The 13885-nt window shown below is 29.4% G+C and overlaps 2 protein-coding genes across 2 annotated transcripts; one reads left to right on the top strand and one right to left on the bottom strand.

Annotated features, from left to right (window-relative positions):
• Window positions 1–1297: 1297 nt before the first annotated feature.
• LOC107935321 (cytochrome P450 81Q32) lies at window positions 1298–3891 on the bottom strand. The gene is made up of 2 exons (XM_016867891.2): window positions 3103–3891; window positions 1298–2074 (listed from the first exon to the last, which is right to left on the bottom strand). The coding sequence occupies exons 1-2, from the start codon at window positions 3889–3891 to the stop codon at window positions 1466–1468; spliced, it is 1398 nt and encodes a 465-aa protein (XP_016723380.1). The 3' UTR covers window positions 1298–1465.
• Window positions 3892–9547: 5656 nt separating this feature from the next.
• LOC107935308 (probable lysophospholipase BODYGUARD 4) lies at window positions 9548–11438 on the top strand. Its single transcript, XM_016867878.2, has 4 exons — window positions 9548–9981; window positions 10091–10449; window positions 10689–10888; window positions 11005–11438. Exons 1-4 carry the CDS (start codon window positions 9603–9605, stop codon window positions 11318–11320), a joined length of 1254 nt encoding a protein of 417 aa, XP_016723367.2. The 5' UTR covers window positions 9548–9602; the 3' UTR covers window positions 11321–11438.
• The last annotated feature ends 2447 nt before the right edge of the window (window positions 11439–13885 follow it).

Below are 13885 nucleotides of genomic sequence, written 5' to 3' on the forward strand. Positions count from 1 at the left end.
CGTTGGCTCATTAATATTTTGATTTTGGTTGGTTTCAAATATGAATGCTAGATGAAATGAAATGTCTAAAAATTAATTTGTAAATTTTGGTAATGCTCCGTAACCCTGTTCTGGTGATGAATTCAGGTTAGGGGTGTTCCATCAATATCCTTTAATGCCAACTTTTAATATACTTGATAAAACAAAAAACTATTGGTACATATATGTAAAATAAGTTTTAAATATTCAAAATCTATGAAAAGTTTGAAGAAAAACATACCTTATACTTCAAATTTGGAGGAAAAATGGTAAAGAAAATTTCTTTTTTCTTTCCCTGCTAAGCACCAATATGAAGAAGAAAGATGATAAACGTCTCATCATCTTTTCTTTTTATATATTTTATTATATTACTTATAGAATATTATTATGTTAAGTAAACTGTTAAATAAACATTAATTTATTATTATTTAATAAAAATATCATTCAACAGTCATCATGAGTAATTTAACTTCTTCAAGAAGATTTTCTCTTTATTTTTATTAATAATAAAATTTTTAATATTGTTTTTAATCCTATAAAAATATTGGAGGGGCCTACTTATATTTTTAGGAGGACTATAATGCATATACAAAAGGGAAAATTGTAAAAATCTTAAACTTTAAGGGGCCTACTTATATTTTTAGGAGGGCTATAGTGTAAATTTACAAAGGACTAAGTTTGAAAATTTTAAACTTTGGGTGGCCATGGCCTCAACATGGCTCCGCCACTATAAGAGGATATGGTTTCGAGACATGATGCCCTCAAAATTTGATGCACCAAACATATTATTATGTATAATGCAATGTCAGCTTATTATTTCCACATATCACTTACTAAAAAAATCTAGTTAATGGATTAATAACTGTCATTTGTGTCAAGATTGAACTTTCAAAATGTAAAAAGTATAGGGACTTAGATTATCCAGTTGGAGAAGATGGACAAAATTTACAATTGTATATGCATAGTACAAAACTAATAATTGAATTTAACCACACAAAATTAACTGTTACTTTTTTTTTAGGACACAAATTTCAAAAGTTGAAAAGTATAATGACTAAAATTGATCAAATAATTGTAGCAGGTATTAATTGTGGTGACATGTTTAATGCTTGGTGGTGAGTATTAGCTTTGATGTCGAATATTAGTTTTCAATTGTAGGAAATGTTTCATTGTGGTATTTTGTAAGTTGTTTCTTTGAATGTTGTTCTTGTTGTAATTTGTCTCAGATCAGTTTAAATGAAGAAAAATAAATTGATCAAATAAAAGCATCAGAACTAAACTCACAATTTTTGCAAAATACAGGGCCTAATAGTAGAATTTAACCTTATTTTTACCACTTAATGACATTATATGCTAAATTAGAATACAAGGACTAAATCCAAATTTTAAATATAGTAGAGGAACTAAAACTAAAAGTTGACTGGCATAAAACGAATACCATAACTATTCATGAAAGTAGCTCTTTTGCAGTGTTGCGAGCTTTGCAAAAGGCCTCTATAGGCTTAGCTTTTGGTGAATTTAGTCTTTTGCCTTCCGCCATATCAATTTTCTTTGAACTTACTCTTTTCCACTCAAAGCATTGAATCAATGACCCTAAAACCAATCCCATAACACGTTGGCCTAAATCTTTTCCAGGACAAGCCCTTCTTCTTAACCCGAACGGCATCATCTTATAACCCTCTGCCCGACCGTTCTCAAACCTTTCTGGCTTAAAAAATGTTGCCTCATCCCATAACTTTGGGTCCCTATAGATCGCCCATGCATTCACTAGCAACATTGTACCCTTGGGAATGTTGTACCCTAATAAGTTACAACGATCAGACGAGACGTGGGGAACAAGAAGTGGCACTGCCGGGTTCAATCGGAGGGTCTCTGAGATTATGTTTTGTAGATAACGTAGTCTCGGGAGATCGGTTTCGTCTAGCAATCTACCATGACCGACGTGGAAATCTAGTTCGGATTTACTCTTTTGCATTGTGTTTAAATTGTTGAGTAAATGAGACACGGACCATTCTAATGCTATAACTACGGTGTTGGTTCCTCCAAGTAACATATCCTGCATGATAATTATTAAAAAAAATAGAAAAACAGAAAATCATTAATAGAGTTTGGTTAAGTGAGACAATAGAACTCAGCAAGTTAAACTTTAGAAGGAAATTAACTATTTTAGGAAACCCTAATTTCTAACCTAATGGTAACTTTGCATGGATCATCTTAATACAGTTTAAATTCCTTAACTTTTTTTCATATCTGTTTTACGATTTATGTTCGGGGTTCGTAGCTATCCCTCTCAATAATATCGTCTCCAAGGTTTGAATAATGTTCCTTCCTTAAGAATGCAATGTGTCTTACCATTGCATCCAACACTTAATGGCTAAACTCTTCTTAACATAAGTTGTTTGATGACTAGAGATGTTCTTAGGCCTGGTCAGACCGGACTTATATATGAAATCAAGTTCAACACTAAATATAATTATCCAAGTTTGATCGAACTTATATATGAGTCTGAAATTTTCTCTTAGCCAGTTTATATTTGTAAGTAACTAACTTAATTATGTTTAGGCCAATTAGGGGTGTAATCAAACGAAGCCGAGCCTGAATACTATCAAGCTCGATTAAACATTTATTTTTAAACCTGAGTTTGGCTCAAGATACAATCGAGCTACTCAAGTTCAAGCTCAATTAAGCTCGCTTACTAATTTTTGTACTCGAGCTAGAGCTCAATGAAGCTCATTTACTAATTTTTGGACTCAAGCTCAAGCTTGAGCTCGAGCTCGTTTTTAATGATTAAGCTTAAGGTTAATAATATAAATTAAAAGTAATAATGTAATTTAAAAATATAAAAAATATGAAAAGCTCAATAAGGTTCGCAAGCTATTAGAGTTAAGTATTGCTAAGGTCAAATTCAACTTGGTCGATAGCTTAAGCTCGTCTTGATAATTATTGAGTCGAGTTTGAATTTTTTTCGAGTTGAACTCGAGTAGCCTGCGAATATCAATGTCAAATTTACACCGCTAGGCCTATGCATATTTTTAGTTTTAGTTTTTTTTAAATATATGATTTTGAAATGACTTCATATATAACCTGGACAATCCCTTTGATAATTTCATCGGTATAATACTGAGCTTCCGATTCTTGCAAACAAAGCAAATGGCTGATCACCGTATCCTCCTTCTCGAAACCATATTTGTTCCTTTGATGCTCATCAACCAAACCTTGCAATAATCCATTGATTTCTCTCGTTAATTTCACCACCTTCTTCTTGTATCCAAAAAAATTAGCCCACCGTAAAAATGGAAAGAAATCTCCTACAATTGGTGAGATTCCCAGCTTCAGAAGCTCTTGTTGGAGACCATGAAGCTTTACTGCTTCCGGTTTATGTTGCTTGCCTGCAATCATCCTCAGTGTTATATTAAACGTTAGCTTTGACAGTAATGGTTTCAACTTTACCTTGACAAAGTTATCATCACTCGAGGAATAATACAGTTTCCACAACAAGTTCTTGATTTCATCTCGTCGAATACTCGAAGATGAGTTTAAACGATTGGCGGAGAAGATTTCGAGCTTGCATATTCGTCTAAGGTTTCGCCAATGGTCACCGTAAGGGGATGAGATGATGGTGGTGTAGTCGTAGCTGATGTACTTGCCAACCCAGAAGCAAGGACGGTTGGCGAAAACAATGTCATTTTTTGTTAAGCATTCCTCGACAACCGACGGGGATGATACAACAATCGCGAGGCGTGAACCGAGCCTGAGGGAAAAGATTGGGCTGTGTTTTTGCGAGAGGGCAAAGAGGGACTGGTTGAAGGGTTCCTTGAGGAGATGGAGATGGCCTGCAATTGGAAGAGTTGGTGGACTTGGTGGGAGATTCATATGTTTGCATCTTGTTCGATTCAAGACCTTGGTGATAACAAAGATTAAAAGAAGAAATATAAGCAAATATATTTCAATAAATTCCACTTTTACCATGATATGTAAGAAAAGGATTTTGAGATGATCAATTGAGGATTGAAGGAACTTTTTATAAAGACCTAGAAAATGGGAAATTCTCTTATTTAAAGCAAAATTGTAGAAATGCACGTTTTTCTCACACGTAAAGGGATGAGTAATGTTATGAAATTAGAGCTGATCATGGGTTGATCTGACCTGGGTTAGTGCAAAAAATCAAGTTTATTTTTTAAGTCCAGCCATGCCCGAAAAATGGATCTAAAATTTTGCAAAGTCCAATCTGTGTCTGACCTGCCCGTATTAAGTTTTTTTTAGATTTTTTATATAAAAATAAATTTAAAAAATATAATACATCAAATAGACTAAAAACAATAAAATAAATATTTCCTAACAAATTAAAAATACATATAAAAATATTTTTATACTTAAATAACACTAACATAGTTGTAACTTTATAAACAAATGCCTTTAAATTAATAGTAAAATTAACAACAAAATAAGAATTATACAATATTCATAAAATAACAACAAAATAGTAGCAATATAATAGTGAAATGATAGCAAAACAATAACATAATAGTAACAAAGCAGCAACATAATAACAGTAAACAACAACAAACAACAACATAATTTTTTTGTCAAATTCGGGTCGGGCCTGAGCAAAAAAAGTTCACCTGAGGCCCAACCTATTTTCTAAATGGGTCTTATTATTTTGTTCAACTCTATTTTTTGAGCCTATATTTTTATTCAAACTTTCTCACTTTTCAGACGAGTTTTTGGGCCTTGAAGGGTAGCCTAACCCATAATTAAGTGTACCCAAAATGTTAGGTATTTAGAAACATTAAATCCATGAATCCCTAAATTAATTAGTCGTGAGTATCACTTCAGTTTTAAATTAGTATTAAATAGCTTAGGTTCCATTTTGATTAAAATTTTTATGTGTTTCAGCACTATCAATCCATTTTGACCAATACTAATTTGTAATGGTGCATACCAATATGTAATTTTAGCCGGTACAAAACTTTTAATATTTTATTATTCAAATTTTAAATGTTTTTTATCTTTTATGATTGGGTTCAAAAATAGAATATAATCATTAAATTAAATTATTTAATTTTTTATGTTACATTTGGCTACTAATATAAAAAGATGAGGAAAAATTTTATTTAATACTCATAAATTAATCTCGTAATTAGAACACCTTTAAAAGCAACAATCAAGGAGTCGTACACAAGTTTTGTTCCAATTCTATGATATTATTTTCTTTTCTGGTATATTGCGTTTTCATAGATGATAGAATAAATATAAAGATACCAATTAAATACCATTTATATAGGCTACCCTTCATGACACGCCATAAATCATGACGTGGAGGGTTATTTTAGGAATAAAATAAATTGATTTAAAATTAAATGATTTTTAGGTTAGTTAATGGGTTGCTGGTGAGATTAAAAAATAAAAATAGTGGTGGCGATAAGATTGAGTACTATAATGGTGAGATTAAAACCAATAGTAAAATATGTATTTGAATTTAAAAGTAATTGTAGCGATGAGGAGAAAATAAAAAAATTGATTATTAAGGACTTTAAATGAATATATATAATATAATTAACTACCAAAAATTGTATTTAAATAAATACTTATATTATATTTGTGCTAAACAATTATATATATGAAAATTTTAAACGTGTTTGACAATTTTAATTTTTTACTTAATATAAAGTGTTCAACAAAAGATCATTGAATAAAATAAGTAGGTAGGTTTTGGCAAAAAAAAAAAAACAAAACAAAACAAAAGAGAAGTAAGTATGTATTAATAAGATTAAAATTAAAAACAAATAATCTTTTAAAAATATGTACGATGTTAAAATAAGAAAAGATTAAATTGTGACTAAAATGAATTTAAACACACAAATACATCATATTAATAATATTAAATGTACTACAATTATTTGTCATGGTATCATAAATCTTTGGTTGGTTCGATTTAACTTCTGACACCAACTCAATTAACAACATTATCAGTATATACAATTGATAGAGATAATAACGTATGCATAATACAATTAAAATATTAATATTATATTAAAATAGAGCTTTGGTTTGTTGGTAAAATTAAAGTTTTGTTAATGTACGTAAGATGGGATCAAATCCCATCATATGTTTATTTTCTTTTAGCTTTCTTTTAAAATATTTAAAAAAAAGTTAAAGTACCTTTAAATAATATAACTTCTTTTAATTACAAAAACATATTATCGCAACATTTTAACCAAGTTGATCCCCAGTTGACTCGTGACACCAACTCGATTAGGGATTTTATTATAAATATATAATTGATAGAGGTAATAAAATATGCATAATACAAGTAAAATATTTTAAGATCATATTAAAATAAAACTTTGGTTTACAGGTAAAATTAATATTTTATTGTTGTGAATAACACAAATTTAAATCCAACCATATGTTTTTTTATTACCTTTTTTTGAAAAATATATATTGAAAAGTAAAAAAAAAACACACCCGCCTAGATTTCTTCATCAAAAGCAAAACCCTTGCAATAGAAACAAATGCATGAACAACTTATTTTACCTTGTAATTGTAACACATGACTCACTTCAATATTTACAAAATCTTCGACATTTGTTTAATCTTTGGACTTAAAATGCATATGTACGTTTAGCTATATCTACTAAGTAATTGTGAACTTTCAAACTCTTTTAAAATAAGTATTTGTTGTGGGATTTTAAAATTAGAAAACACATATGTTACATCATAATTTTTTTTTCAAAAATTTTCAAATAATAAAAACATTTCTCTATTTCTCACCTAAAAGTGCAAATATATCAAAATCTATCTTGACTCAAATAAACTAAGGAATCTTTCTAGTAAAGAGCATGTTTTATTGAAAAATATGGACAGCACATATATAATAATAATAATTATGTGTTACTATTTACTATCATAAAATATTATTCCAAATTAAAAGTGATCTAATTTAGTATGAACCAAATATGTATAGATACTCTAGTAACTAATTTCTAATTGATGATGGGCTGATTGGAAATTAGGATTAATGTGCAAAAGTTATATATTAGGCTTATGGTCCCCAAATTACACACAGGTAACTTTTCTAATATCTCATCTTTAGAAAAGAGAGAGTCACCTTCTCTGAATTACTTGTGTGCTAATTTGGAAGATCAAAACCACAAGATCGAAGATTCCAAGAAATCAATGGATTCGGGTATGTTTCCACATTTGGTTTTGTTCATGATTAAGTTTCCTTTTCTTTTTTTTTTTGAAATTATTGATTCATGAAATTTCATGGTTTTAACATTTCGGTTATATATATATATATTGATCTTTGAAGATTTATATTAAAGTTCTTTTTAGATCTTGATTATTTTGAAATTTTAGGGTTTTGATCTTTGATGTTTAATTTTGATGGATTATGAATGTTTTTGTTTTAATTTTCATTAGGCAATCAAATAATAGTGATGTCGATTGAATTTTGTTACTCGATTAATTAATCGACAATTGAGAATTTAAGGTTTAAAAGTTTTAATTTTATTTGATAATTAATTTTAAATGTAATAAAATTTTAGTTTTACATGTTGCGGTTTATATATATGTAAATTTATTTTTGTGTGATAAAGAAAAGTGCATGGCAATTTTTGGATGGATTTCATTAAGAAACCATGGTTAGATATATATTATAGTAGAACTGCTTGATATAAATAGTATAGATGTTGGGGTTTCCTTTGGTTATGGACCTAATAATAGTTGGGTTCAAATTTTATTTTATGGTTTTTTTTAAAGTATTATTTTTAATAATTATTTTTTATATTATTAAACCGAGATCAAATCAATTGAATCGAAAATCAGTGATTTTATTATGATGATTATCGACTAATTCTAAAAACATTGAATTATAGTATAAAAATGTCAAACCAAATTAAAAACTCCCATCATATAAATATCTAAAGTTTATACGTCAAAAACAACTTTATGAAATTGAAAAAAAAAATGAAGCTCTTATATTAAATTCGCACTCAATTGAACCCCTATCGTTAATTAAAATAATCAATTAAGCCCATCCATTAACGAAATATATGGTTGGCCACATTGACCGTTAAAATAAATTGACGGACCAATTCGATGGTGACACATTGCAACTTTTGGTTTAATATAATATTTTCCCATAAAAATCTTAAAAATTTATAAATAATAAAAACATTAAAAAAATTATAAAAATTATAAAAATATAAAAATTAATAAAACATATTTAAAATATTTAAAATTTTATAAAAACATATAAAATTTCTTTAAAACTTATAAAAAAATCATAAAAATATAAATATTTAAGAATATTAAAATAGATATAAACTTAAAAAAATTTATAAAAAATCATAAAAACTTATAATAAAATATAATAAAATATAAAATATTAAAAAATCATTTAAACCCCTAAAATCATAATAAACACCGACATTACATCAACTGTTGGATAATGGGTATGGTCATCAGATCGTTAGAGTCATTTTCATGTTAAATAAAATGTTCTCAATATTCCACAAATAAAAAGACAATTGTCGGACCCTCTCCTTTTTATTCATAAATTATTTTTTAAAATTTTATCTCTAATTTTTTAGGTACAGTACAATGGTTTGGACCCTGAAAAGCTGAAATTTGTTTGCTAAGGATTGTATGATATAAAGTATTTTTAGTACAGTTAGATACTATGAAACCAAAATTTTATCATCCAACTATTAGCATATGCTAGTATGAAATATTCAGAACAAGGTTTTCTGGACTAGTGGTCGAACCAGTCAGGGTATCGATTTTCCAGTTCAACCAGTCCATCCAGTTTAATTAAATAAAACATTAAAAAATAAAAAAAATTAGTTCAATTGCTTAGTTCCTTGGTCAACCAATCTAATGGCATTCTCCGAATTTGTACCTTTTCTAATTTTGATCTAACCTGTCCGATCGACTAATTCAGTCTAGTTCAATTTTTTATGTTCTTTTATAATTTTTATAAATTTGTATCAACTTTAATATTTTTTTTATAATTTTTATAAGCTTTTAAGAATTTTTATAAAATTTCAAATATTTTAAATATGTTTTATTAATTTTATAATTTATTAGAATTTTTATATTTCTACAATATTTATTTTTTTATAATTTTTATGTCGATTTAATTTTTTTAAAATTTAAATTATTTTATATTTTTATGATTTTTTAAAAATTTTATGGGAAAATATTAAATTAAACCAAAATATGTTATGTGCTACCATTTGATTGATTTGTCAATTTATTTTAACAATCAACATGATCAATAACGGAAACCATTATGGTTTTTATCAACGACAGAACTGAATGTAAATTTAATATAAAATTTTAATTAATTTTTTTTACATTTTCTAAACTACTTTTTGACGTATAAGCCATAACTAAATAAATAAATTTGACTCATCTAACAATATAATACCTCCTACGTAGTAACCAAAGAATTTGGAATAAGCCTCGTAAGCAACCATTGAGTAATTTTAAATACCCTTGCTTAGTTGCCTTGATTTATTGTCGAGTACTCCACTTCTCTCTTCTTCTTCTTTTTGGCTTGAAAAATTCCCAGAAAAATGGAGAAAAAGGTGAAAGCCCTACTTGATACCATCACTTTTCTTGTATTTCTTTTCTTCGACTTTGTTGATGTTGTTCTTTGTGTGGCATACGAATTACTCGATAAGTTGTTTGAAGCTAAACCCTTTCCATGTTATTGCGGGAAAAAGTTGGAGACGAAGGAATTGTCAGAGACCTTGTTTTGGAGGAAAAACGTTTTCCGGGAAATGGGTTTCCTTAGTTTTGGGAGAAAAATATGTGAAGCTGTAAAGAAAAGAGATGATGGAAATAGAGGAGAGGTGGTGAATAGGTGGTCAGATTGTGGATGTGATTCCTGTGTTTCTTGGATGAAGAAAAGTAATCAGAAGCTTCATGTCGTTGTTAAAGAGTTTCCACAAGGTTACCTTGTTTAACTGTTTACATAATTTTTCAAACATTCACAAAATTTCTAACTTCGTCTTTCTTTTTGAGTCGAAGTATTATTGATGCCTATATCTTTACATGACAGTAAACAGTGAGGATGGTCCAAGAGAAGAGGCAACTACTGAAAATGTGATCTTCTTACATGGATTCCTTTCTTCTTCTTCATATTGGACGCACTCAGTTTTCAAGTATCTATCTGAGCCTCTAAACCATCAAATCTACAGATATTTTGCAGTTGATCTACTGGGATTTGGGAAGAGTCCAAAGCCAAATGATTGTTTATATACTTTAAATGATCATGTGGAGATGATTCACAAATCTGTAATCTCTGCATATGAGTTGAGCTCTTTCCATTTGGTGGCACATTCCATGGGTTGCAATATTGCTTTGGCATTAGCTGCAAAGTACCCAAAGTTTGTCAAATCAGTCACTCTTGTTGCACCTGTGAGTAGATGATCAACTTCTAACTTCAATTAATTTTGTTCAATTGGAGTTGAAATTTTGGATTCATGGGTAGATTGTAAATGCTAAAAATTAAATTTCACCTCTATTAAGTCATCAATACGAATTTGATATATTTTTTAACTACACAAATTTTAGTTGCACCCAAAAATTAAATTTCACCTCTTTTTCTTATTTCTTATTCTCTTTACTTATTTATTTATTGCATTCTATACATGTAGCCTTACTTTTCTGATTCAAATGATGAAACAAGTTCTTCAATGGCGCTCAACACAGTTGCTAGAAAAACACTATGGCCACCACTAGCATTTGGTAAATCAGTTATGACATGGTACGAACATGTGGGAAGATTTTTTTGCTTCCTTATTTGCAAGAACCATACCACATGGGAGAGGATTTTCAAGCTATTCACTCAAACAAGGTAACAATTTAGTCACTTTTCATACCATATGTAAGAAATGTATATTTAATGTCTATTTCAATTATTTTATTTAAATTTCAATACGAAATGTTTCGATTTCGTATCTTCAATTTCAGGGAACTCAACTTCATGGTAGTAGATTTAACAAGGCACACCCATCATTCAGCATGGCATAGCATGCACAATGTGATATGTGGAGGATCAAAGTTTATGGATGATTATGTGGGAATTTTGATTAATGCCAAAGTAAAGGTTTGGGTCATCCATGGTGATCAAGATCTGACTGTTCCATTAGACTGCAGCAACAACTTGAAGATGAAATTCCCTCAACTGAAACTCATCATTGTTCAAAACGTTGATCATGGGACTGTCATTTTTCATAGAAAGAGGGACTTTGTTAAGAGTTTACAACATATTTGGGCAACATCTTAAATATGGTAAATCATCATTTTGAAATACATCTATTTAAGGGTTGAATTATCTATTAGATTTGGTGCAAATTTAGTAATAAATAATAATTTTCTATTATTATTTAATAATAAATTTTTAATTTAAGCTTATTTTAAATTTTAGAATATTAATATGAAATTATTTTTAAATAATAAAATAGGCAATTGGGCTAGCCCAAATTAAACTTGGGTGAAAGACTAAAAACTTTGAATTCTATACTGACGGCCTTGGGGACAAATCTAAAAATTGATGCTGGCCAACTTATGAATATTTTTATTTAAATTTACTTTAGAAATATTAATATAAACATTTGTTTTAATTTTTTTTGGCTTAAAAAGTAACAAAAGTCCTTACTAAAAAACAAAATATAAATTAAGCTCTTAAAAAATATTCATCCTATCGAATCTTTATTGATAAAAAATGATATCATATAACTCTTTTCATTAATAGAATCAGACATTGATCGCGTTGATCATCAATGACCCGTGATGTGGTTAACCGAACTCATCTACCTATATCACGTGTAATATTAATGATGTGACAATTTATATTTTAAATAAAAAATCTATTCGAGAAAATCATTTACTTCCAACCGTAAAAAGAGAGAAAGAGAGAGAGAAAAGAAGAAGAAAGAAAACATTTAGAAAATCAAAATATTAATTAAACCCAAAATAAAATGGTTTTCCATCGAAGCTTTTCCCTTCTTCATCCCTAACAGATTTTCACATTTCTAGGTTTGATTTCTTCGTCCTTTCTTCATCTTTTCTATCTAACTCTTCCATTCGATTGGATGCTATCAATCATTGTTCCGTTACTATTCTTCCGTGCATTGTTCTTTGAGAGTTTGAATTTTTCAATGGGTATGAAAAAGATTTGAGTTTCAAGGGTTTTGGATTTGGATTTTGGTATTCATAATTTGTTTTGAAAATTTAACCAAAACACTAGATATTTGGGTTATTGTTATTTATTTTAATATTGGTTTTTATGGTCTGAAATTATTGTTATTATAGCTTTTTCAATATGTAGGGCTACCGAAATGAGTTCATCTTCATACTCTCAACCCGACGGTGGGAATGTCTAGTGAGTTTCGTGGGATTATGAGGGAGTTGTTCCTACTATAGTGAAATGAAACGTTTGATTTGCATCAGATGAAAAAGGTCTAATATAGAGAGAAGGTTATTTAGTTGTCCAAACTATAAGATAGTTGATTGTGGCTTTTTCAGATGGTATGATAAGCCACTAAGTGAAAAGGCGAAATTTTGGATTTATGAATTGAAAAAAAAATAATGAGTTGAGAAATTTTAGTCAAAGGCGAACTAATAAAAATATGTAATTCAATAGTTAAAATCTAAATTGAAACCATCTAAGGTTTGTGCAGCATACAATAGCTAAAATATAAATTGCTAAAATCTAATTTTAGCAAATACAATAGCTAAGAGTTCTTTTTTTGTGGTGGTGCAGTTGCTTTGTGCAGCATCTAAGGTTTTTGAGGTATAACAAATTACATGAGGCTCTCTGATTATCTTTTTTCCCAACACGGCTCCCACACTACGCTCGCTTGCATCACACATAATTTCAAAGGGATAGTTCCAATTTTGTGCTTGTACTATAAGAGCTGAAACTAACTTCTGTTTGAGTGTGTCAAAAGCCTCCTTGCATTTTGGGCCGAACTCAAATTTCTTATCTTTTTGTAATAATTCGCATAGTGGTTCAGCTACTTTTGAGAAGTACTTTATAAAGCTCCTTTAAAACCCTGCATGGCCAAGGAAATAACGGATTTCCCTTACAGTTGAGGGATATGGAAAAGAATTTATAATGTAAGTTTTGGCCTTATCGACTTCAATCCCTTTAGCTGAAACTATATATCCTAGAATTAAACCTTTGTCTGCCATAAAATGACACTTTTTGTAATTCAAGACAAAATTAAATTCTATGCATCTACTTAAAATTATCATAAGGTTTTTTAAGGCATTCATCAAAATAGTTCCCATGCACAGTAAAATCATCCATAAAAACTTTGATAATATTTTCTACATATTCAGAAAATATACTTATCATGCATCTTTGGAAGGTGGTCGATGCGTTGCAAAGTTCGAATGGCATCCTTCTATACGCAAATGTGTCGAATAGGCATGTAAAAGTGGTCTTTTCTTGGTCCTCTGGTGCAACTAGGATTTGGAAGAAACTTGAGTATCCATCAAGATAGCAAAAGTGAGTTTTACCAGCTAAACGTTCAAGCATTTGATCTATAAAAGGAAGAGGGAAATGGTCTTTCTAGTATAAGAATTCAACTTCCTGTAATCAATGCAGACACGCCACCCATTTTGCACCCGGGTTGGTACCAAGTCACCTTCAGCATTTTCTTTATTGTCACGCATGTTTTCTTGGGCACGACCTATACCTGACTTACCCATCTGCTGTCCGAAATGGGGTAGATTACGTTAGCATCGAGTAGCTTAATTATTTCTTTTTTTACCACATCCATCATATTTGGGTTCAATCATATTTACACCCCTCGCTTTGGTTTTGTGTTTTCCTCCAGGTAAA

Source organism: Gossypium hirsutum, chromosome D10 (assembly GCF_007990345.1).
Source record: "Gossypium hirsutum isolate 1008001.06 chromosome D10, Gossypium_hirsutum_v2.1, whole genome shotgun sequence".
Taxonomy (NCBI): domain Eukaryota; kingdom Viridiplantae; phylum Streptophyta; class Magnoliopsida; order Malvales; family Malvaceae; genus Gossypium; species Gossypium hirsutum.

Coding starts and splice junctions, on each gene's coding strand:
- LOC107935321 (XM_016867891.2), bottom strand. CDS start 3,891: ATGAATCTCCCACCAAGTCCACCAACTCTTCCAATTGCAGGCCATCTC. Junction 2,075..3,102: donor TTATCAAAGGGATTGTCCAG/GTTATATATGAA, acceptor ATTATCATGCAG/GATATGTTACTTGGAGGAAC.
- LOC107935308 (XM_016867878.2), top strand. CDS start 9,603: ATGGAGAAAAAGGTGAAAGCCCTACTTGATACCATCACTTTTCTTGTA. Junction 10,450..10,688: donor CAGTCACTCTTGTTGCACCT/GTGAGTAGATGA, acceptor CTATACATGTAG/CCTTACTTTTCTGATTCAAA. Junction 10,889..11,004: donor AAGCTATTCACTCAAACAAG/GTAACAATTTAG, acceptor CTTCAATTTCAG/GGAACTCAACTTCATGGTAG.